Source organism: Schistocerca piceifrons, chromosome 1, assembly GCF_021461385.2.
Source record: "Schistocerca piceifrons isolate TAMUIC-IGC-003096 chromosome 1, iqSchPice1.1, whole genome shotgun sequence".
Lineage (NCBI taxonomy): Eukaryota > Metazoa > Arthropoda > Insecta > Orthoptera > Acrididae > Schistocerca > Schistocerca piceifrons.
In genome coordinates, this window is record NC_060138.1 from 344,841,613 (window position 1) to 344,866,725 (window position 25,113).

Below are 25,113 nucleotides of genomic sequence, written 5' to 3' on the forward strand. Positions count from 1 at the left end.
ACACAGCTCACTTTACTCGTCCACAAGCCCGGAATGCGTGTACACACACCAGTGCCCTGGTTGAAGCCATGTTTCTTGATTTCCAGGAACGAATTCGATAAAGTTTTGCATTTTCATTTTGTGTTTGCCGTGAAGAGTTCATGGGACACAGAACACTGCATATCATTCTTAGCAAATCTTCAGTCATAAACCTAACTTTAGGCATATTGCAAGAGCGTCGTCTAGAGCCATGAATATTAACTGTCTAATGTATATAAGGTCTTCGGAAATTCTCGTTACAAACTTCTACGACTTTTAGAAGGAAGTGAATGCATGATATTTCGAATAGAGATCCATGTCTGGAAATGTACTGTTTTCATTACACGAAGCTTTCAGTTCAATTGTTTAATTCATCCACTTCTGCTTGAGGAACTGAATTACCCATGATTCGGGACAATTATTAGGTAAAAATTCGAAAGAAAACAAAACGAAACATCCATTTATAACTAAAGCTCATTTATTTGTAATAACGCATAAACATTACGTGTTTACGTTATTCCAAAACAAAAAACACACAATTCTAGATGGATAGAACAAAACTGATGCATTCCAACAGCGGGACGATGTGACGACCACCGACGTTGTTACAGATACTTTACCGATGAATCATGTTCTGGTATTCACTCGCCATCCCACCTGGTGTCTCTTCAGTTTCTAGTGCAGCGGCCAGAACTCGTGCCAACAGGTCTTCCTCTCTCTCAGCAAGGCAGGCCTTAAGTGACATGAGGTGACCGTCTGACGTGTTATATGTCATCCTATCTACCCTATTGCATACCAGGACAAGTAACTCTGATACATTTCCCTTTCCCTCAGAAGATGTGGCTTCGTTACACGCCTCAATTGAAACCGTCATTCCACCAGGAAGGAGGTACACGGCTCGTGTTGTCTGTACTTCAACCATGCCTAGACTGTTAACACCGCGGTTCGACCGCGTCCGCATTGTTGCTTTGTGCCAGAAAGGGCTCTCAAAAAGGGAGGTGTCCAGGCGTCTCAGAGTGGATCGAAGCGATGTTGTTGGGACATGGAGGAGATACAGAGAGACAGGAACTATCGATGATATGCCTCGCTCAGGCCGCCCAAGGTCTACTACTGCAGTTGATGACCGCTATCTTCGGATTATGGCTCGGAGGAATCCTGACAGTAACGCCACCATGTTGAGTAATGCTTTCCGGCAGCTACAGGACGTCGTGTTACGACTCAAACTGTGCGTAGTAGTAGTAGTAGTAGTAGAGGGGTTTTTTGGGCGCACGACAGCAAGGTCTTCAGCGCCCGTTCAGTAACATAGGGAGACGGGTGTCAAGAAAAATCCCAGAACAGGAATATAAAACGGAACATAAAACGCGGGTAACAATCGTTGAAAAATATGTGCTCATCCACACCGAAGCGTGGGATGAAGCAGGGTGTCAACAGTAAAACATGGACAACACAGGAAGAAAATGACAGAGGGAGCTAAAACAATGTAGCAGATGGAAGTGGCTGGCTGACCACAAAGAAAAAAGGGGAGGAGCAGCCACTCTGCAATACAATAAATCCTCCAGCCTAAAAGTTGAGGCCAGAGTCCAGACACGTCACAAAACTTAAAAACCCTAGACACACACGACTCATCATTAGCTAAAACAGAAGGCAGATCCCCATCAACTTGTGCTTCTGCCCGTGCATCACGGTATAAAATGCAGTCTGTTAAAATGTGCCGGACAGAGATGTGCACATCACAAAACGGAGGATCCTCCCGCCGTAATAGAAAGCTATGTGTGAGAGGACAGTGCCCGATCCGAAGAAGTGTGAGGGCCACCTCTTCCCGCCTGAGCAACCGGCAGGAGGAACGGCATGGCCGAGTGGTTTACTTTACCAACCGCAGTTTATTGGCCGTCACCGCCAGCCATTCGTCCTCCCACAACTCCATGCACTTCCTGTGGAGTGCAGCAATGACCGACTGCAAGGGGATAGGACACTGGACCACATCCTGCTCGGGATAGGCTGCATGATGCGCAACTTCACTCTTGACGTCGATAGCGAGGTCCATCTTTGCAGCCACGACACCATGCAGTGTAGTTCAGATGGGCCCAACAACATGGCGAAAGGATCGCTCAGGATTGGCATCACGTTCTCTTCACCGATGAGTGTCACATATGCCTTCAACCAGACGATCGTCGGAGACGTATTTGGAGGCAACCCGGTCAGGCTGAACGCCTTAGACATACTGTCCAGCGAGTGCAGCAAGGTGGAGGTTCCCTGCTGGTTTGAAGTGGCATTAAGTGTGGCCGACGTACGTCGCTGGTAGTCATGGAAGTCGCCATAACGGCTGTACGATACGTGAAGGCCATCCTCTGACCGATAGTGCAACCATATTGGCAGCATACTGGCGAGGCATTCTTTTTCATGGATGACAATTCGCGCCCCCATCGTGTACATCTTGTAAGTTACTTCCTTCAGAATAACTACATCGCTCTACTAAAGTGGCCAGCATGTTCTCCGACATGAACCCTATCGAATATGCCTGGAATAGATTGAAAAGTGTTGTTTCCGGGCGACTTGACCCACCAACCACTCTGAGGGATCTACGCCGAATCGCCGTTGAGGAGCGGGACAATCTGGACCAACAGTGTCTTGGTGGACTTGTGGATAGTATGCCACGACGAATACAGGCATGCATGAATGCAAGAGGATGTGCTACTGGGTATTAGATGTGCCGATGTGTACAGCAATCTGGACCACCACCTCTGAAGGTCTCGCTGTTTGGTGGTACAACATGCAGTGTGTGGTTTTCATGAGCAACAAAAAGGACGGAAATGATGTTTATGTTGATCTCTACTCCAGTTTTCTATACAGGTTACGTAACTCTCGGAACCGAGGTGATGCAAAACTTTTTTTGTGTGTTTCTTATCAGACAACTGCTAAACTAGCACTGGAAGCAGTCACATCCATTAAATATGTAGGAGTATACGTGTAGAGCGCTTTAAGATCGAACTATCACAAGAAACTAATAGTGTGTAAGACAGATACTAGAGAGATTCATCATGAGATTCCCCAGGAAGTGTACATAACCTACGAAAGTGGTAGTTTACAACTGTCGATTAATACCTTAATATTGTTCGTCAGTTTAGGACGCACACCGGATAGGATTGAGAGAAGAAACAGAGAAGTTTCTAAGAAGAGCAGATAGTTTTGTCACAGGTTGGTATAGTAAGGACGGAAGTGTCTCGCAGATGCTCATCCAGCTCCAGCAGCAGACGTTACAGGAGATGTCGTTTACTGTTCAAATTCCATGAGCGTACGTTCCTAAATGAGCCACCCAGTATATTGCTTCCACCTACGCTTATCTCAGGAAAGTACAATGAGAGCACGTTTTGAGAGATTAGACCTCACAAGGAGAGTTATCAAAAATCGTTCTTCTCACGTGTCAGTCGCGACTGCAAAATGGAACTTCGAAAGTGACATTGCTGCATAATGTACTTCGCACCACACAACATAACATGGCTTGTGGAGTCTGCATGAAGATGCGCAAGAAGATTAGAGGTTAACATATCATTGGCGAGGAAATCAATAGAGACGGAGATTTTCGGATTGGGAAACGACGAGGAACGAAACTGGTCGTCTCCTTTTCAAAAGAAATCAATGACTATCTATATATGAAAGGCTAGATGTGGATTTTTGTCTCCTGAATGCGAGTCCAGTGTCTCGGCAACTGCACCAACTTACCCTGTCGACAAACAGAGAATACAGAATACTGACATTTCTTGTGTTTTCTGACATTTCTTTTATTTTCTTTATCTAGATTAGCTTCAACGTTCACAGCTCTGTTGTAAGTTGGTGGAGACAACAAATGAGAAATACTAATCGTATAATTCTCGTTACGGTGTATTTTCACGCGCACTGGATTTTTGTTGGTGCTATGTGTCCGTCATTTTGTTTAAGTCGTAGGTAAGGCAGACGGGCAGATTAATAAGTTTAATATTTTGTGCAACTGACTGTGCCCGAGACTCGCTGAGTTTAGGACGTTAGATTGTGAAGCATGCTCTATAAGTCCCGTAGACGTCATTAACTATTGGGAGACACGCGACGTTTGGAGGAATAATGTCAGTATTTCTAATATTGCGACTTATTAAAATGTGGATCAGTGTTTTTGGTCGAAAGACGAAACATACTTCTTATTCTCTCTGGAAGAAAACAGTTCCAGAACCTGGTAATTTACGGGCTAGATCAGTATATTACCTGGAGAGTCGTGACTTTAATCACCAGACTCGCTTCCCCAAATTACCACTGTTACTGTAAGCCGTAAAAATCGAGCAACGTACATAATACACCGGACTGTCATTGGAGACGACCCGGGTTCAGATCTGCATCCGGCCACTCACGATTTCTCTAGATCGCTAAGGGCAGATTCCTGGTTGGTGCCTTTGAAAAGGACATGGCCGATTTCCTTCCCCGATCCAAACTTGGGCTCTACCTCTAATGGCCTTGACATCGACGGGATATTAAGCTCTAATCTTCCTTCTTACATCTGCATCTACGTCAGTACTCCACAAGCCACCTGACAGTGTGTGGTGGAGGGTACCTCTGGTACCGACAACAAGATAAAAGCGAAACAGGCTCTTCCGGCATGTGACTGTCAAGTCTTATGTAAGAACGGTAGATGCGTAGTCTTCTGTGTGACATTATACTGCCAGCCGTATTCTAAGCGCCAAGGCATATCACGAAAAAGTGTCATCAAAAAATGGCACAGTCGCTAGTGTAGTTTGCTTCAGTGTGTATCTAGGTACATAGGTAGGTTCGTGTGAGTTTCTACTTTCGTGTATAGGTAGATTCGTGTGCGTATCTACATGGTGAAAAGTATTTAAACCGACAAACTCTGGGAGGTTGTAGGGGACATCAAACAAATATTTTTCCCTAATGTCAATTTTTCCTATGAGGAGTATTTAAACCGGTAGAGGAAGATTTCTCTGGCGGTAAATTAATTAAACCAACAAACACTTTCCCATTTTTTTATGACCAAGAGACAACATATTAACACAACCCAATTTGAATTACAGTAGATTTTCAGAAATGCCTCCATTGGCATGTAAACGAAGTTCACACCGTCGGATCATGTTCTGTCTGACACGGGCAAAAACCCCAGGAGTAGCTTGAATTGTTCCTGCTGCTGCTACTATCCGGGCTACCAGATCCTCTTCTCATGCAACAGGAGTTGTGTAAACAAGGTTGCGCATCTCTACCCACACAGAAAAGTCCAGAGGGGACATATCTGGCGATCGAGCAGGTCATGGTACAGGACCACCTCTACCAATCCACGTTTTTGGGAACCGTCGGTCCAGGTATCGACGCACACGATGACTGAAATGTGCTGGCGCCCCGTCATGTTGGAACCACATGCGTTGTCTTGTAGGGAGCGGGACGTCTTCCAGCAAGTCGGGAAATGCTCTGGCGAGAAAATTGTAATAGTATCTGCCATTTAATGGCCTAGGTAGCAGATACAGCTCAATTATACAGTCCCCAACAACACCGACTCACACATTAACGAAGAACCGCACTTGTTGATCAATCCGCTGTGCGGCTCGTCCGCTGTGATGCGCTACGTAGTACGCACCAACCGCATCAGTGTACTCACTCCAGGTGTATCGCTCCATTAGTAAACAGAGACAACGCACTACTACACTGGTGGACAGCAGTTGCCTACTACTGAAGAGCGTAATACGCCCTCTAATAACTAAAGATCGTAACAAGGCCTCTAACAACTGAAGAGCGTAATACAGCCTCCACCGATTTAAATAATCCTCATAGGAAAAATGACAATATGGAAAAATATTTGTTTTGATGTCCCCTACAGCCTCCCAGAGTTTTTCGGTTTAAATAATTTTCACCCTGTATTTTTCTTTTAGGCAGTAGTCCTCTAGAGTTTCTGGCACATGAAGGAAATAACAGAACTATTACTGTCACACGCGTCTCCGAGCAGTTTATGAAGTTTTCCATAACGATCTGTGTCATTAAGATCAGCGCAATATCACGACAGGCGGTTGCGTTTCTCCAGCAATTTGTCGAACTCCAAGAAATAGTTTCAGTATTAAAGGAGATTTAGGTGTCCCCTGACAAGCTAGTAAGATCCTGTAATTCTTCAGGGTTTTCCGCCGAGGCGTAGTCATGTTGATTAATCGGGTTTCTGCTGGTTATTCGCGTCTTTCCTGCACAACGTAGGCGTAAATACCGGACTCGTTCCACACTGGAATCAGTCTCAGGGAACACTTGAAGAAGACTGCGAGTCAAGCAGTTGAAATACCGTGCTGGAAATTCGCGAATAACCGGCAGAAACCCTATTAATCAACTTAGTAAGATACTACTCATTATTTTCAGCTAAAATTAAAGTTTCGGAAACCACCTGTTCGTGTTTAATGGCTCTGAGCACTATGGGACTTAACAGCTATGGTCATCAGTCCCCTAGAACTTAGAACTACTTAAACCTAACTAACCTAAGGACAGCACACAACACCCAGCCATCACGAGGCAGAGAAAATCCCTGACCCTTCGAACCCGGGAACCCGGGCGTGGGAAGCGAGAACGCTACCGCACGACCACGAGATGCGGGCTGTTCGTGTTTATTTCTTGTGCTTCTGCACATCTGAAGTCTTCTGTTTCGTTCTTCTATTCGCAGAGGCCGCTGAAACGCTGTACATTGAGTACTCAATGTTTGTAGTTTGTTACAGTTATTCTCCACGAAATTACTTACCTGACAAATCATTGCTTCCAATCCGAACGTTGACAATGACTTCAATGGTTCTTCGTAAGGCTCCTCATATACTGTGGTAGTATTCTCCGTCGACTGCAATGTATCAAATGTGTATCTCGTCGTGAGGGCAACTGTGACGAATGTTTGTACCATTATGGCAATGTAAACCCTGTATCGACCCGTGATATATTCTTCTGCCACTGAGCCTAAGATCTCAGTCCGCTGTACATAACACAGTCTACTGTCTGTTATGTCTTCACACCATGAGACACTTGGTAAAGTTTACATTTTACCTGGGGAGTTGGGTAACAGTGGTTTCGGATCCTCTCTACTTTACCCAAATTGTCAAACCTACTTAATGGCATCTGTTTGCCTTTTACATTTATCCCTCTTTCACTTCTTTCATTTACTGTTTGATTTGCAAATTACATAACAACGCCGAATATTTTCACTTCTTTATATCTTTTAAATAGGAACACGTATTTCTAGTTTCTTTACTTTTACTACTCCAGCTAGATTTCATAGGTTCTTAAGATCAGATGTCTTTCTCTGTATTTCATCCCTCTTTCACAAAAAGCATGAGCATCGTATTCCACCTTATATGATGAAAAGCGTCTTCCAAGTCGAAAATTTCATCAAGGTGTGCCGTTTTTCTTTGATTCTCAAATATATATATTACCAAATGCAAATCAAAATTACTTCTTTGGTCTATTACTGGGGTCGAATAGGTGTTCATCCAATGCATTTTCAAGTTTTCTTTCTATTCATCGTCACACATTTATAGTGGGTAATTTACAAGTACGTTATATTAGATGGCACTCCTCTGGTTCCATCACTTAGCCACTCAACCTTCTTCTGTACCGTGATGATAATTACTCTATCGAATTTTAGCGAGATGTTCCATGGTTTACAGACATTGAAAATCAAGCCCTAGCGCGGATTGGACTAGGATGAGGAAGGAAATCGACCGTGACATTGTCAAAGAAACTGTTGTAGTTTCCGGTTTAATCGATTTAGAAAAACCCAAATTTCGAAAGTGGGTCGGCATATGGTTGCGAACAAGTCCTAATTCAGCACACAGCCTATCAGCAGCGTTTATCCCACCGGGCACTCCTCTGCTCATTGGGTAATTTTATGCTAAACTTAGTGTAAGTTTCCAAATCCATATAGGCTGTAATACAATTCATAATTAAATGTGTAAAAAAACTAGCCGATTAGACCCATTGTGCTGGTTTGTTATCAAATCCTTTATAGCCACTTACCTTGTATCTAACCATGGGCGGTGCAGTGTTATGGTGGTAGTACGTGCGCACATGACAAACCGTAAAAACACAATAGCCCTGCCGGCCGCGGTGGTCTAGCGGTTCTAGGTGCTCAGTCCGGAACCGCGGGACTGCTACGGTCGCAGGTTCGAATCCTGCCTCGGGCATGGATGTGTGTGATGTCCTTAGGTTAGTTAGGTTTAAGTAGTTTTACGTTCTAGGGGACTGATGACCACAGATGTTAAGTCCCATAGTGCTCAGAGCCATTTGAACCACAATAGCCCTGCTGTCATAACATCAAAGGTATCCGCCATTTTTCATTTATACTTTTGCTTATGGTTTTTAGTTATCATGAAAACAGAAGAACCTCTCAGAAAGGCTAAAAAGAGTTCGAGACAAATTCTAGCTTGCTGTAAAATGTTCAGTGAAGTTCAAGAATTGAATAGGACCATTACTGAAATGCTGTTATCGAAAATAAGATGACGCACCTACGTCCAGCCATTCTCAATAATTTCTTAAAAATTTTAGGGCTGTACCAGCAGGGAAGATCGAAATCATACGCTGCTACTCATAGCTACTTCTGGAAAAAAAAGTCTTGAAATATAGCGTTACATGTAACACAACCTTTCTGTTATTCTGTAAACAAGAGTGTCTAAAGTTATCTCCATACTCTTCCCCAAAAAGCAGTACATTCCTATTTGACATTATAATTTTTGAATAATTTTTGAGAATATATCTCGTGGAGCAAAGTGGTCTGATAAAAAGTAATTTAAAAGGGACACAAATAGTCTCGACCGCAAAAACATTTATTTTAATGTTAACTGGTTTCGGTCAATTATTGACCATCCTCAGACCCTCATACCATGATGGTAGGCGGTGGCAGTGAATGGAGTGGGTGTTGTAGCAGTTGACGTTCGAGGAGCTAAAACACTCGCTCCATTAACTGTCACCGTCTATCATCATGATATGAGGGTCTGAGAATGGTCAAAAACTGACCGAAACAGGTTACCATCAAAATAAATGTTTTTGCGGTCGAGATTGTTTGCGTCCATTTTTAAAGTATTTTTGAATAGTTTCAGACAGGGTACTAGTGTGACGAAGAAAACAAATATACTTTCTTGTAAGGCGAAAAAAAAAAACAACTACAGTTAACATATTTAAAATTGTATTGGTCAGAAAATAGCAAACAGCAAAATAAAACGGCACTGTGCGTCAAATGGTGAAGTTCTAACAAGTGAAGTTCTGTACTGTTACATAAAACAATTAAATATGCAACACCTACGATGATGTTGTTAGAGAAATAATAATTTAGATTTTGAAAAGTATTTACTTTTAACCTTATTTCTTATTTTCTAGCTTGAAAGTGATGAGCACAGAAGAACTTTTGTGAAATCTGCGAAAGACCTTCTCAAGCAATACCACTTTGACGGTATTGACATAGCATGGGAATTCCCTATGAACAAGGAAAAGAAAGAACGAAGTACGCTTGGTAAGTACAGTAACGATACATAACTGCTTGTCTAAAAAAATTAGATGGATCTAATACATACAGACCTCAAATGTTGTAGTAAGTACACACAATTTCATTGGCGCTTATGTCACACAGTATAGCGTATATTTAAACAAATATAATACTTGCTAGACAATATCAGTCTTACTGCTCGGACCGAAAAAAAATCACAAAATCAAGAGGAAGATGTGCTACATAAACGAAAGTTGGCAGGCGTGTTTCTACATCTGAAACATGATGTCTGTTCAAATTTCGAGTGAGAGCGATGCTAGTAGCGTCACTGTGAGGATGCAAATCAGGTTTGCTTTAAACGTACGCTGTAACGGTCGTGAGCGTTGGTTACCTCTGAGACTGGACGTGGTGAGTTGATGTTAGACAAGAATGCCTTTAAGGTGACAAAAGAAGCCATTATCAACACCTCACTGAGTTTGAACGAGGTCGTGTAATGGGTACATGAGAAGCTGGACGTTGCTTCTGCGATACTGCAGAAAGACTTGGCAGGAATGTAGCCACTGTACATGATTGCCGGCAATCGTTGTCATGAGAATGTACGATTGCAAGAAGACCGGGCTCCGGCCGGCCATGTGGCACTACCGAGAGGGAAGACCATCGTGCTCGAGGTATAGCTCTAGCGCAACGTATTGCATATGCAGCAGCCTTTTGAGCAGCAGTTGGCACCACAATGAGACAACAGTGTACATTCCACTGACCCTAAACCACCACCATTTGCGACTTCAGAGGTGGCAAGCGAGAGCTCATTGTAGAGCAGTGTGTGATGAAATCTGGTTCTACTTCAGTGCCAGTGATGGTTGTGTTTTAGTTGGAAGGAGGCCAGTTGGGGGCCTGCAAACAACCTGCTAGACACACTAGCCCTACAGCTGCAGATACGGAATGGGATGTGTTTTCGTATAACAGTAGGAGCACTCTAGTGGTTATCCCACGCACCCTGACTAGAAAATTGTATGTCAACTTGGTGATTGAACTTGTTGTGCTGCCACTTATGAAGAGCATTCCAGGGGGAGTTTTTCAGTAGGGTAACGCTCGCCCACATATTGCTGATGTAACTCGGCATGCCCTACACATTGTCGACATGCCTTGGCCTGCTCGTCCAGCAGATCTGTTTCCAATCGGGCACATATGGGACATCGTTGGGCGACAACTCCAGCGTCATCCACAAACAGCATTGACCGTCCCTGTGTTGACTGACCAAGTGCAGAAGGCATGGAACTCCATCAGACGAACTGACAGCCGGCACCTACACAACACAATACATCTGGCATTCAGCATTCTGGCGGTTATGCCGGTTATCAAGGGGGGTAGGACGTCAAACGGGCCGACTTGGAGCAGGAGAGGCACCACAGGACATTTTAATTTCCACTGTCTATACTTTTACAAGTAAATTCATAAAATTTTGTCAGCATGACCAAGAAGGATTCAGGATTGACCCTCGTAGCAGCGGAAGTTCAAAAACACAACAAAATATTTTTTTTACATGTGAAATTTCACCATTTTTTCACTTACTATTGGCTGCATTTGTTGCTATAGGTAGACTTTTCTTCATAAGTAAGAGAGACTGTTCGAAGAATTTTGCACAGCATACAAACCATACTTACAGGTGTATGATATTCTAGAAATTATTTAATTTATGAAAAAATTAATGTGCTGTTACATTTTAAACTTTATGTTTAGAAAAAAATCAAATTTTGTAGTTAATTATCTCAATTTTTACCACAGTTTTTAATAGATTTGGAAAATTCTAGAGTTTCATACACCTGTAAGTATGGTTTGTATGCTGTGCAAAATTCATCAAAGAATCTCTCTTACGTGTGAAGAAAAACGTACCTGTAGCAACAAATGCACCCAAGAGTAAGTGAAAAAATGATGAAATTTCATATCTAAAAAAAAATTATTTTGTTATGTTTTTGCACTTCCACTGCTTTGAGTGTGAATCCTGAATCCTTCCTGGTCATGCTGACAAAGTTTTATGAATTTATTTGTAAAAGTATAGACAGTAGAAAATAAAATGTCATGTGGTGCCTCTCCTGCTCCAAGTCGGCCCGTCTGACGTCCTACCCCCCTTAATGTACCAGCATTTCACATTTGCAATGGCTTAACTCGTGCTTACATTAAATTGTGATCTTGCAATGTAGAACACTTAAACCTAGACAAATGGATTCCCGAAATTTTGTTACTATATATTAATCATTTTTTGTGTAGCGATTTTTTTTCGTCAGTGTATATGACACGCTCACATGTTAGCACTACATTATTTGAGGATAATGCTGCCCATTCAGTCATATACACCTCTTAGCTATTAGCTTGCAAAGGGAAGTAGCTATGCCCGGTTTAGTTTCATCCTTAAGAGTTATTTATAATGTGCTTAATCTTATTCAGGATCCATCTGGCACGGCTTCAAGAAAGTAATCGGCCTCGCACATAGCCACAAAGATGAGAAGGCAGACGAACATCGCAGAGAGTTCTCATCTTTGATTCAGGAACTGAAAACATCTTTGAAAACTGAAAATGCACTGCTGACCCTGAGCGTGATACCTTACATCAATCATACTGTGAGTATAAAACATTTCCCTGTGTACTGAATACTGATGTCAAATATTTTGCTGCCTGCAAACGCTGTTTACAAATAATCGAATCCTTTTCTGTTCAAATGGCAAAATTGTTCACTGCTGGCTTAATTGAAATGAAATAAAATTTTATTTATTTCATTTGAATTTGCATTACTGGACGGCTTGGGATATGATGTCATATTAAAATCAAACGTATGCACACATTCACGAACCATTGCGCGGATTAACTGGACAATCACTTTATTCGACAAAGATGCTGTTATCCCTTCGTCTCCGACTCTGGTAACACAGCTGACGGCTTGAAATTGCGCTGCACACGTCAGGTTTTTTATTCTAAGCACATCATGAACATGCTCAAGATTGTGCACATATCTGCATTTGAGAATGGACTCACACCTAAGTCTATGCAAGTAGGAATAAAGTAAACAGAAATATTTCCTCCATTCACTAACAACCAGCGTGGAATATTTTATCATTTAAACAAATTGTTGTGGATGTGTACCCATTCGGAACCAATATAAATAAAGTTTCATCCACGAAAGCGGTGAACGAAGGTAATTTGGTATGTACTCTATTGCCTTACACCACTGATTTCAGTTCGTAGATTAAACTATTGCTTAGGAAAAAAGATAAAAATATCGAAGACTAATGGTCGAAGTCATGGGAAAGAGGTGTAAGATTTATATTATCACATATAAATCACATTGTTAACTATCTCTGAACATTGCCTCGTTACTCGTCAGCCCATCCAAATGCTATTTCGATAAACGTTAATTATTAAATATCATTTAGGCAGCGTCTAGACCAATCAACGAAAATCACTGCACAGTGCATAATGTCTTATGTCTTTAATTACTAAAATCTAGTCCATCTCCTCCTACCCCCTCTCCCTGTCAATCCGCTCCTACCCTCTGTTCTTTCATCTGCTCCTCCCCTTCTTTCTGTGCATCGCCTCAGTCCCCCTTTAAGTCCACCTCCTCTCCCACCCTCGAAGTCAATATCCTTTTCACCCCGCTAAGGTAATATCCTTCTCCCCTCTCATTGTCTATCTCCTGATCCTCCCTCTCCGCTGTGCGTATCCTTCATCCCCTCTCTCTGTCCATTTCACCCTCGTCCCCTTCTCTGAAATTTCCTCCTCCCCCTCTCTGTCCATTTCCTTCTCACGTACACCCGTCTCCACATCCTCCTTCCCCTTCTCCCTCTATTTCCTCCACCTCCTCGTATTCCCTCTCCATCAACAAGTTATCACTCCCACCCCAACAGCAGACTTGTGGTTCTTACCTTCACAGCATTCTTTTCAGATAGTAAGTAATGTGTGTGCCAAGTTTCGGTGAAATGGATGCAGACGTTTAGGAGGAGTTTTTTCTCGCGGCCTTCCTTGAGTACGTACATGTTATAACACCCCCACTCCTGTACTACACATCGTTTGTAATTACCCGTGTTTCCAAGGATTCCTACAATATGGAATAAGGAACTGATCCGAGGTAAAATTCCTTCTAGTAACATAGCGGGTATTATAACCGATTTGTCATTAACCAACTAGTGATGATAGAAAGTCTCGGCTAACTGAAATATTATCCAAAAGTCTATTAGAAATTTCAGTAGTTAGTTGGTCTCATAACCTGTTCGTTAACTTGCACAGTGAATTGAAACATACTTATGGTCGCCAGCTCGCTGCAGGAACTACTCTAACGACAATACTACTACCACTACTACTACTTATGACAATAGGAGCGTAACTCAGTTCGATTTCTTATTAGCATACAACTTACTCAGCTTCTCGCAATACATTCACACAGCTATGAAATGGAAATGCCACATGTAAAGGAAGGTTTCTATTCAGGCTGTTAAACAAAACGTTGCACCCGTGGTGTAGGGTTAGCGTCTTTGATTACTTAATCAAGACTTCCTCTGTCCTGGGTTCTAAACCCGCCACCACTTGAATTTTGATAAATAATCATCATTGGCGGCTGAAGACTTCCGACATAAGAAGTCACCCTTACTCTGTCAACGGCCTTGTCAAAGAGGGGGAGGAGCGGGCAGTAGTTCAGGGGTGGGAAGCTGCCACTAAACGCGGAAGAATCAGCAATGATCAACGTCATCAGGATGCAGATGGCAATAGAAACCACTGCATTAAAGACTCATAGCGTGTATCCATACGATATGTAACCTGTAATTGAAAAAGTGTCATGATTATCTGTCCATTGGCACAAGATTCCGGAATAGTCCCCCATTCGGATCTCTGGGAGGGGACTGCCGAAGGGAAGGTGGCCATGAGAAAGAGATTGAATAACCCAACGAAAGGATAACGTTCTACGAGTCGGGAAGTGGAACGTCAGAAACTTGAACGTGGTAGGGAAACTAGAAAATCTGAAAAGGGAAATGTAAAGGCTCAGTCTAGATATAGTAGGGTTCAGTGAAGTGTAGTGAAAAGAAGACAAGGATTTCTGGTCAGATGAGTATAGGGTAATATCAAAAGCAGCAGAAAATGGTATAACGGGAGTAGGATTCGTTATGAATTGAAAGGTAGGGCAGAGAGAGTGTTACTGTGAACAGTTCAAATGGTTCAAAAGGCTCTCAGAACTATGGGACTTAACATCCGAGTTCATCAGTCCCCTAGAACTTAGAACTACTTAAACCTAACTAACCTAAGGACATCACACACATCCATGCCCGAGGCAGGATTCAAAACTGCGACCGTACCGGTCGCGCGGTTCCAGACTGAATCGCATAGAACCGCTGGGCCACAACGACTGGCACAGTTCAATGACAAGGTTGTTCTTATCACAATCGACAGCAAACCAACACCGACAACGACATTATAGGTATACATACCGACGCCGCAAGCTGAAGATGAGGAGACAGAGAAATTATATGAAGATATTGAAAGGGTAAAAGAGTACGTAAAGGGAAATGAAAATCTAATAGTCATGGGGGACTATAATGCAGTGGTAGGGGAAGGATAGAAGGAAAGGTTACAGGAGAACATGGGCTTGGGACAAGGAATGAGACAGGAGAAAGACTAACTGAATTCTAAAATAAATTTCAGCTAGTATTTGTGAATACTCTGTTCAAGAATCACAAGAGGAGGTGGTATACTTGGAAACAGTCGGATGATACGGGAAGATTTCACGTCACGGCAAACAGGGATTCCGAAATCAGATAGAGACGTGATATTTCTGGAATTAAGGAAAACGTTGAAGGGAGGACCCATCAATTTAACTTTATTTTCACACAACCTGTTGATTTAACCATATGTAATCATAAATTTGTTTTCTTTACAAAATTAACAAATTTGTGAAATGAATAAGCTTTTCCAAAAAAAATCAAAACAAGAACAACATGACAATAATTACAAGGCGACCGGACCTGCAGCCCGCCAGTTTTCGGGTGAAACAGCGGTGTTTACTACCGTGCTAGACACAGTTTCATTTATTAAATGCCCTTCTGCAACACATGAAAACCTATAAGCAATTAGATGACAAGAGTGGTTCAATTATTGAAACAGATTTCATAATTTTTTTTAAAATTTAGAAACTGTATGTCGAAAGGTTCGGGGTTAAGATGCGCACCTGTGCTTAAAGGTTAAACAGATTAGGAAACCGTTCTGACAATGATCAGGATCGCTTCAAAGCAAGCAACCTCTTAATTTCAATCAACAACCAAGGTGTGACTGGATCCCAACCCATCCCTTTTGAATCTTATTCTGACTAAAGTCCTAGTGACAATTGGCTGTTAATATTTCCAAAGTTAAACAGCTTGTCAGTTATGAAGGTACTTGCAAGAGCTATTGAAAGACTTTATTTATCTTCTCCTATTTCCTGACATGTGTGAACTGCAGATGACATAATCACATGAATCAGTCCCCATATGAAACGGTAAAGATAGATTTAGATGGTGAAGAATTTGATTATTAGTAAGTTCTGGTTTCAATCTGTAAAATGCAGCTTGACATTTTTCTGTGCATAGATATGAACTATTCTTTTTCAGCAGATTACATAAATCTGTATCATTAAAGGCTTGCTCATTTACATATGTATGGCAGAAATTACATAGAACCAAAAACGATTTTAACTGTTTTCTAGTCTTTGGAGGTTGAAACTCCCTGATTGCTTCCAGTTTCCTAGGATCTTTTGTTATTCCAGTTGTAATAATATGGCCTAAAAACTCCAACTCCTTTTTTTATAAATTCACACTTCTTTACTTTCAAAGTCACTCCACCTCTTTTTAACGCCCAAAAAATCTCATCTAACAATTCACAATATTCTTCCTATGATGATGTCACTATGAAAAAGTCGTCCACAATTATGGTTATCCTGCAACTCAGTTCTTTCCCTAATATATCATCCAAAACTTGGATGAACACTGACACAGACGTGTTCAATCCAAAAGGGATCACTTTGTAATAATAACATTTTCCTGCAAAGAGAAATAAAGGCAGCTTCCTCGAATCTGGTTCAAGAGCAATTTGCCAACATCCTTCAGTCAGATCGAGACTCGTCATATATATTACCATATGGAATTTCTGTAGCATATCATCAAGACTTTCTGGCCTATCACTTACGCGTTTCTCTACTTTACTGAGATACGAGCATTTGTCATGGTCCTCACTCCACAATCTTTTTTGTTGACTGGATCTACAGGATTGTTATACTGACCCCTAGATCTTCCTATTACACCCGAATCCTTCACACGATTTATTTCTTTTTGTACTGCTTCTTTCCTACCTAGTGGTGTCTGGTAAACTGGCCCAAAGAATGGTTCACGAGGTACCATTTCTATTTTATATTCAAGGCCAAGGACTGAACCAAGCTTATCTGAAAACAATTGTTTGTTGCTTACCAAATATTGTTCAACTCATTCTTCTGTTCCAATGATACTTTTGGTATTCTTTCTAATCAGGCTCTTAAATCATGTTCAGATGGGTTCACTCCGTTCACATTTCTAACACAATAACACTCAGTTCCTTCACTTAAACCTACACATTGGTAGTGTAACAATTCGCAGATTTACATCCTCTCTCATAACACTTTCTACTATTTTATTGTCCTCTACTGAACAAACGATTACTTTCCTATAACAGTCAACAATTTCTTTATGTTTCATCATTCAGTACACACCCACAATTACCTCAGTATACAACTGAGGAACCACTACAAAGTCATGTTGAGACACTGTACCAAATTCTACAAGACTTGAGCTTCAATTGGTTTGCTGCAACTACCCATTGCACCTATTATTTTCACTCTCATAACTGGAATTTCTGCTATTTATGATTTTCCTTTTATATGCTCATAAAATGACTGACCCAAAGCACTAATTTCATTGCCATTATCAACTAACACTTGTATTTCTATATGGTATACTTTCACTGGGATCAGTGTTGTTCACATCGTCGTACTTCATTACTTTTATCTCTCCGCAATAAATCTTGTTCAATTTCTAAAGTTCCCTACTGAAATTCCTCCTGCTTTAGCATTTTATCCGGAGGCTCTTTCTTCCTTTTCATACAGAATGTGCTTTATTTCTATACTATTTATCCTATCACCAAGAACACTCTCTCTATCACTTTCATCTGAACGTATTACATTGGCTGTAACTTCATATACATTAAAAGCTTCGGTTTCACTTATTAATGTTCCACAATCATCTATAGATTGCCCCATAGTACAGTTTCTATCTGTCCTTTCTAATCTGCTGACATCATTCGGTTCAGATGCGGCATCAACAAAATTGTTCTCATATACCCCAGACTCTTCACACTTCTCACAATAACTAAAAATTTCATCTGCTTTACTCATTATATATTCATTATTCATTTTCTTATTAAGTACGCTTTCATTTCTCTTCCTCTCAGCTTCATCATTATTCCCTATAAAACCTATTTTATTTCCCTTTTTCCGTTATTCTAAGCCCTCATTCAGTTTCGACTTCATTTACTGAGATACTTTACATATTTGTAGCTGAACACTGGGCTAGAACCAATGTGGCAGCGCTATTCATGCACGCGCGAGCATTCACTCCGACAACACTCGTAGTTTCACGAGCGTCTACTCTAACTCACCTTGTACCTGAAACAAGCCATTAGGGTTCTGTTGTTCGGGCCCGCTAGCCTCTACGCGACCGTGACTGTTCCTAAACATGTTTTCTTATTCGCTTTCAGTTACATTGTCATAGTTATAGTTGCAGCAAAACTGCTTTCGCTTCCGTTGCTGCCAGAGCCTCGCAGTTCTACCCGCAGCGAATCGTCATTTTTCTCATAGCTATTTTCACGAGATTTGTAATTATGACCTCCCCTTGCTGGACCAAAACCTCTTCCTCCTCTTCTCCCTCTATCTACCTGTGCTGATTTCACATTATAGTCAACTGTGTTACCATTTTAATGATTATAATTGCCATTATCGTTATTGCGGTTTCTCTTCTGGTAGCGTTGTTTTTATAATGGTTTCCCAATGAACCATGGACCTTGCCGTTGGTGGGGAGGCTTGCGTGCCTCAGCGATACAGATGGCCGTACCGTAGGTGCAACCACAACGGAGGGGTATCTGTTGAGAGGCCAGACAAACGTGTGGTTCCTGAAGAGGGGCAGCAGCCTTTTCAGTAGTTGCAGGGGCAACAGTCTGGATGATTGACTGATCTGGCCTTGTAACATTAACCAAAACGGCCTTGCTGTGCTGGTACTGCGAACGGCTGAAAGCAAGGGGAAACTACAGCCGTAATTTCTCCCGAGGACATGCAGCTTTACTGTATGATTACTCTCTTTCAAATTCTGAAGGTGGCAGTGGTAAAATACAGGGAGCGAAAGGCTATTTACAATTTGTACAGAAACCAGATGGCAGTTATAAGAGTCGAGGGGCATGAAAGGGAAGCAGTGGTTGGGAAAGGAGTGAGACAGGGTTGTAGCCTCTCCCCGATGTTATTCAATCTGTATATTGAGCAAGCAGTAAAGGAAACAAAAGAAAAATTCGGAGTAGGTATTAAAATTCATGGAAAAGAAGTAAAAACTTTGAGGTTCGCCGATGACATTCTAATTCTGTCAGAGACAGCAAAGGACTTGGAAGAGCAGTTGAACGGAATGGACAGTGTCTTGAAAGGAGGATATAAGATGAACATCAACAAAAGCAAAACGAGGATAATGGAATTTAGGGGGTAAAATAACTGATGATGGTCGAAGTAGAGAGGATATAAAATGTAGACTGGCAATGGCAAGGAAAGCGTTTCTGAAGAAGAGAAATTTGTTAACATCGAGTATAGATTTAAGTGTCAGGAAGTCGTTTCTGAAAGTATTTGTATGGAGTGTAGCCATGTATGGAAGTGAAACATGGACGATAACCAGTTTGGACAAGAAGAGAATAGAAGCTTTCGAAATGTGGTGCTACAGAAGAATGCTGAAGATAAGGTGGGTAGATCACGTAACTAATGAGTAGGTATTGAATAGGATTGGGGAGAAGAGAAGTTTGTGGCACAACTTGACTAGAAGAAGGGATCGGTTGGTAGGACATGTTTTGAGGCATCAAGGGATCACAAATTTAGCATTGGAGGGCAGCGTGGAGGGTACAAATCGTAGGGGGAGACCAAGAGATCAATACACTAAGCAGATTCAGAAGGATGTAGGTTGCAGTAGGTACTGGGAGATGAAGAAGCTTGCACAGGATAGAGTAGCATGGCGAGCTGCATCAAACCAGTCTCAGGACTGAAGACCACAACAACAACAGTTTGGATGGTTGTTAGCATTATTGTGGTACCGATTTTCATCATCACGGTACAGCACATTTAAGTCTCCCACTTTCTTTTAAAACGAGATTTTATGACAGTCTCGAGTAACGTACCCTCCGACATTTCATGGTGGTTTGGCCCACAATATGCCCAGGATTCATTTTTCACACATTTGACCTTTTGTGAGTTAGTTTTCTACACAGGTCCTCGCAGTAGGTTTTCATATCCGAAATCCTAACAGTTCTGTGCACAACAGCATAAGTAAACTCTGTTATCACTTAGCCGGCCGCGGTGGTCTAGCGGTTCTAGGCGCTCAATCCGGATCTGCGGGACTGCTACGGTCGCAGGTTCGAATCCTGCCTCTGGCATGGATGTGTGTGATGTCCTTAGGTTAGTTAGGTTTAAGTAGTTCTAAGTTCTAGGGGATTGATGACCACAGATGTTAAGTCCCATAGTGCTCAGAGCCATTTGTTATCACTTCTTCTTGCTTATTTACTAACCAATGTTCTTTTTCAAACCTTTAAAAAAATTCGTCTAGCATTTCGCAACCTCCCAAGATGTGAACTGCCCAAATATCTACATCTCCACTCCATCGTGTTCTACCAATTGTCACGCGGTTTTCCTCCGGAAATTCTTTCCGTATCAATGACCTATACTTATCCATGAACACGACCAGATGGCTTCTGCCTTTTGCGTCAGACTTGTCGCTATCATCACCTATCCGAATTTGATACGATCCTCCTATCATTTGGCCTACAGTAAAACTTCTGGTACTCTCTACGCTTTTAACACATTCCTGAATTTTGCTTGTTTCTTTGTTCATCACAGTTACAGCTCCCTGTAGTTACGATTCCGATTCTGTTTTAACCCCATCTGTTTTCTCATGCCAAGAATTTACAGATTGCTTTTCCTCTGATCTGCCTGTTCCTATCTTTAGATCAACATCTGTTTGGATATCATCACTAATCTTCATTATCTTTGTAACTACATTTTGATTTATCTGAGACATCATATACTTGTTATTCTCTTCGATAACCCCGCTCAATTCCTGTTGTATACTTGACTTCGTATTCTTTATTTCATTGGTAAACACATTTTTAAGGGTTTCTGTTTCATCTCCAAATTTCTTGCCTATTTCATTTTTCAAAGACTGAATAGACCTCTCAGATTTACTATACAAAGACTGATTAGAATTTCTTAACCCAGTTCTTAAATTATTGAAGGCAGTCCTCAGAGATTGATTTGTAGGTGTTCAAAGACTGATAGGATGTGACAGTTTTACTATTCAAGGCAGTTAAACCAGAGATCACCGATTTAAGCATTTCTCTTACAGCATCCATATAGTCCGTACCCAATATGATTTCCTGCCCCACTACCCGTTTCATTTCTGTTACCCTTTCGTCCAAACGACTTTCGTATACCGCGTTAGCTGCATCTACATTTTCCAGACTATCCTCAAAAACTTCATGGTTTATTACTACGCTGTTTGTAGCTTCCATGTACTCAATACTTTTTGCTTCACCTTTGATGTCTAATTGATTGTCAAACATCTCCATACTCAGAATGTGATTTTGTGTTTCTAATTACGCTTGCATTGTCGAATTCGACCTTCTTCACTATTGCTTACTGAAATTTATGTTAGTACTACGAATTTCAAAATGGGCTTTTATCAAGTTCGGCACAGTAGTAAACAATTTACAATGTCCTTTCACGGTCGCCATGTATGACACCCCACTCCTGTACTACACTTTGTTTGTAATGACATATGTTCCTAAGGGTCCCTACAGAATAGAATAAGGCATCTGCTCCGAAGTGAAATTATCCCATAGTAACGTAGCGGGAGTTACAACGAATTCGTCATTAACTCATGTTTCTACTAATGATGAAAAAACAAAGTCTCAGTTAACTGAAATATTATTCAATGGTCGATCTGAAGCTTCATCAGTTAGTTGTTCTGATTTTCTGTTCATTAATATGCACAGATATTTGAAGTAAACTTATGGTCGCAGGTCGCTGCACTAACTACTCTAGTATACTGAAATAATGACAACAGTAGCGTAACTCAGCTCGATATTTTATCAGCATACGACATACTCAACTTCTCACATACCTCCACAAACCTACCAACAAACTGTCGGATTCCTGATACGCAGAATTAGTGATGTATTCCTTTCCAAAGACGGATAAACAAGCTATTAAGCAGGTGGTCTTAATGTTTTGGCTCATCGGTTTATTGTTGGTAAAGTCGCACATGGTATACCACACTACTATAATGGGAAAAGAGGAACATGAAATGGGACATGACGGAGAATCATCAAAAATGACCATCCTGATTGTCTCACAATCTAGAACTGAGCAGCCTCTGTAGGCGAATGATTCAAAGACAAGGAAAATTAGCGCATTATACATATAATTCGTTCTGAGCAATGTGTAGCTCCTTGCTCAAGTTACAACGTCATGTCACAAAGACAATGGATCATGTTTTGCAAGGTACAATTCCCGGACGCCTTGAGCTTGATCGTAAACAAACCACAGCATCAGTGGCATTGAACGTAGCAAAAAGCCCCTTTCAAGGCTTCAAATGGCTCTGAGCACTACGGGACTTAACTTCTGAGATCATCAGTCCCCTAGAACTTAGAACTACTTAAACCTAACTAACCTAAGGACATCACACACTTCCATGCCCGAGGCAGGATTCGAACGTACGACCGTAGCGATCGCGTGGTTCCAGTTTGTAGCGCCTAGAACCGCTCGGCCACCCCGGCCGGCTTTCAAGGCTTTGGCGACCTTTCTGGGAACCAGGAAATTTTCGTCATAGACCAGTATGAGGTCAACCTTGAGCAAAACCGCACAACGTGACCGATATTTTAAATGTACTATGATCTCTAGTAGTGACTGGCAAGACATCTAGATGACTCAGGAGGAACGTTTCCCAACAAATTCTGTACTACCGGGCCTTCGAGCTAGTTATTGCGTGTCAGACATCGGAGGTCTTTGACCTGCACATGACACGAGAGAGACTATTCCGTTTGTTATGCAATCAATAACAACGAGATTGGGTGGGATAAATGAGCTTTTCAAAGATGAATTCCGCTTCAGAGCGTAAAATCATTTTACCCGTTAGTTTACTTGAAGGAGTGTAGTAGTCAAAACGATCACAGTGGCACCGTGATCAGGGACCCCTTTGATGGCGGTGAGATCAGGGTGAGGAAAGGTACCAATTTGGTTGACCGTACAGTACTTCGGTTTTTCTTTGTGTTCAGGGGAGAAGTTTTTATGGTCAGAGACACCGATGAGCTACAGCAAACATTTATGCGATTTTTCAGTGATACACGTGTTCCAGACATCGTCTTATGGCCGATGATGGCAGTCCGCATTTTTCTTGGAGGAGGGAGGGGGGGGGGGAGGGGGTTGAAGTTACTCGCATGAAGATGTTATCCCCATGGACAGGCCAGCGAAACTATAGTTCTGACCCCTATGGAGCTTGTATGTGATACATTCGGAAGTAAAATTTCAGCTCACCAGAAGTCTTGAAGGAATCTTACAGATCTGCTCATATTATTAGAAAGCCACTCCACCGGCCGCGGTGGCCGTGCGGTTCTAGGCGCTTCAGTCCGGAACCGCGAGACAGTTACGGTCGCAGGTTCGAATCCTGCCTCGGGCATGGATGTGGGTGATGTCCTTAGGTTAGTTAGGTTTAAGTAGTTCTAAGTTCTAGGGGACTGATGACCTCAGCTGTTAAGTCCCATAGTGCTCAGAGCCATTTGAAAGCCACTCCTCTGTGTGTGACGGAGAGTACTTCGGGTGCCACAATGATTTAAGCACTTTCTTGTTCCAGTCGAAACTGATGCGCGGGTAGAACGGTTATCGGCACATTTCCCTACGAGCTCGAATTTTCCTGATTTTTCCCTGAGTGATTATTTTGCGGGAATGCGTGGGAGCAAGTAATATTATGTTATCTGACTTTCCTTAGAAAGTAGGCTCAACGGACTTGTAACATTAAACCTCTCCGTGATTTAGATCACATCTATTGTAGCGTCTAGTTCTGAAGAAGTATCAGCAATCCATGATGCTTCCGCTGTTTCTAAAGAAACCCGTGACGAAACGTGGTTCTCTTCTTTGGATACTCTCATATTCCCTACTTCATCTATGAAACCTGAATTCTAAGGGCCCAAACCGACGAGCTATACTTCAGTATTGGTCGACGAGTCTTCTGCAAGCCACTTCTTTCGCGGATAAGTTCCATTTCCATAGGATTTTTACGCACCGTTTTATCTCCTGAGCAAGGGGATCGACTACCTTTGAAGCGCTCACATAACAAACCACTTTACTGCCGAACTTCTACGGCAGCTTGATATAACCACATCCCCTGTTCACTGTTAGAGAAGAAAAGTGTTTCTTGTTTTCCAGAACTACCGAGCGGGGTAGCGCAATAGTTAGTACACTTGACTTGCATTCGGGAGGACGACGCTTAAAACCCGCGTCCGGGCATCCTGATTCAGGTTTACCGTGATTTCCCTAAATCGCTTAAGACAAATGCCGGGATGGTGCCTTCGAAAAGGCACGGCCGCTTTCCTTCTCCATCCTCCCCTAATCTAATCCGAGCTTGTGCTCCGTCTCTTAAAATCTCGTTGTCGACGGGGTGTTAAACATTAATCTCCTCCTCTTCCTTTTTCAGAACTTTCCTATGTACATGTCTTAAATATTTTTGTGTACGCAATATGTTCTGTTTAATTTCTGCCTTACTGTGTAACTTTTAACCATGCTATAAAAAATTATACTACCGTGTCTCGCTTATGCTTAGCTTTCTACACTAGTTTAGCTTTAGATGACAAGAACAGGAGCATTTATTTCCATTACTGCTGCACTTCTACGAGTCATACGAAATGAGCGTCTGTAATTTGTTGCAGCTGTACTACGACTGCTCAGCCCTGTCGCCGCACGTGGACCACCTGCACCTGTTGGCCTACGACTACCACACTCCCCAGCGGACTCCCAACACAGCCGATTACCCAGCGCCACTGTACGTTGCGGGAAAGCGAGACCCCGACCTCACGGCCGACGGCAACGTGAGGTGGTTCCTCGAGAGGGGCTTCCCTTGTACGTACATTCGTTTAGGGAGCGGCAGACTATCAGCTCGTAATATGTCTGCAATATTTCGAGACGAAGGACCTTTCCCTCGTCACACGCAGGAGCAGGAGATAAAGGAGGAAACTAATACATTCTTCAGGAAGAGTAATTTAGGGGAGACCTCTCTGAATTTCAAAAACAGAATCATGTATTT

The 25,113-nt window shown here is 42.0% G+C and overlaps 1 protein-coding gene across 1 annotated transcript in view; it reads left to right on the forward strand.

The window, feature by feature from the left end:
* Positions 1-25,113, forward strand: part of LOC124789445 (chitinase-like protein Idgf4) — a 50,416-nt gene that overhangs the window by 18,339 nt on the left and 6,964 nt on the right. Inside the window, exons 3-5 of the mRNA XM_047256800.1 lie at positions 9,376-9,508; positions 11,924-12,096; positions 24,740-24,929. Of these exons, the coding sequence (XP_047112756.1) occupies positions 9,376-9,508; positions 11,924-12,096; positions 24,740-24,929 (496 nt within the window). The remainder of the gene's footprint in view (positions 1-9,375; positions 9,509-11,923; positions 12,097-24,739; positions 24,930-25,113) is intronic.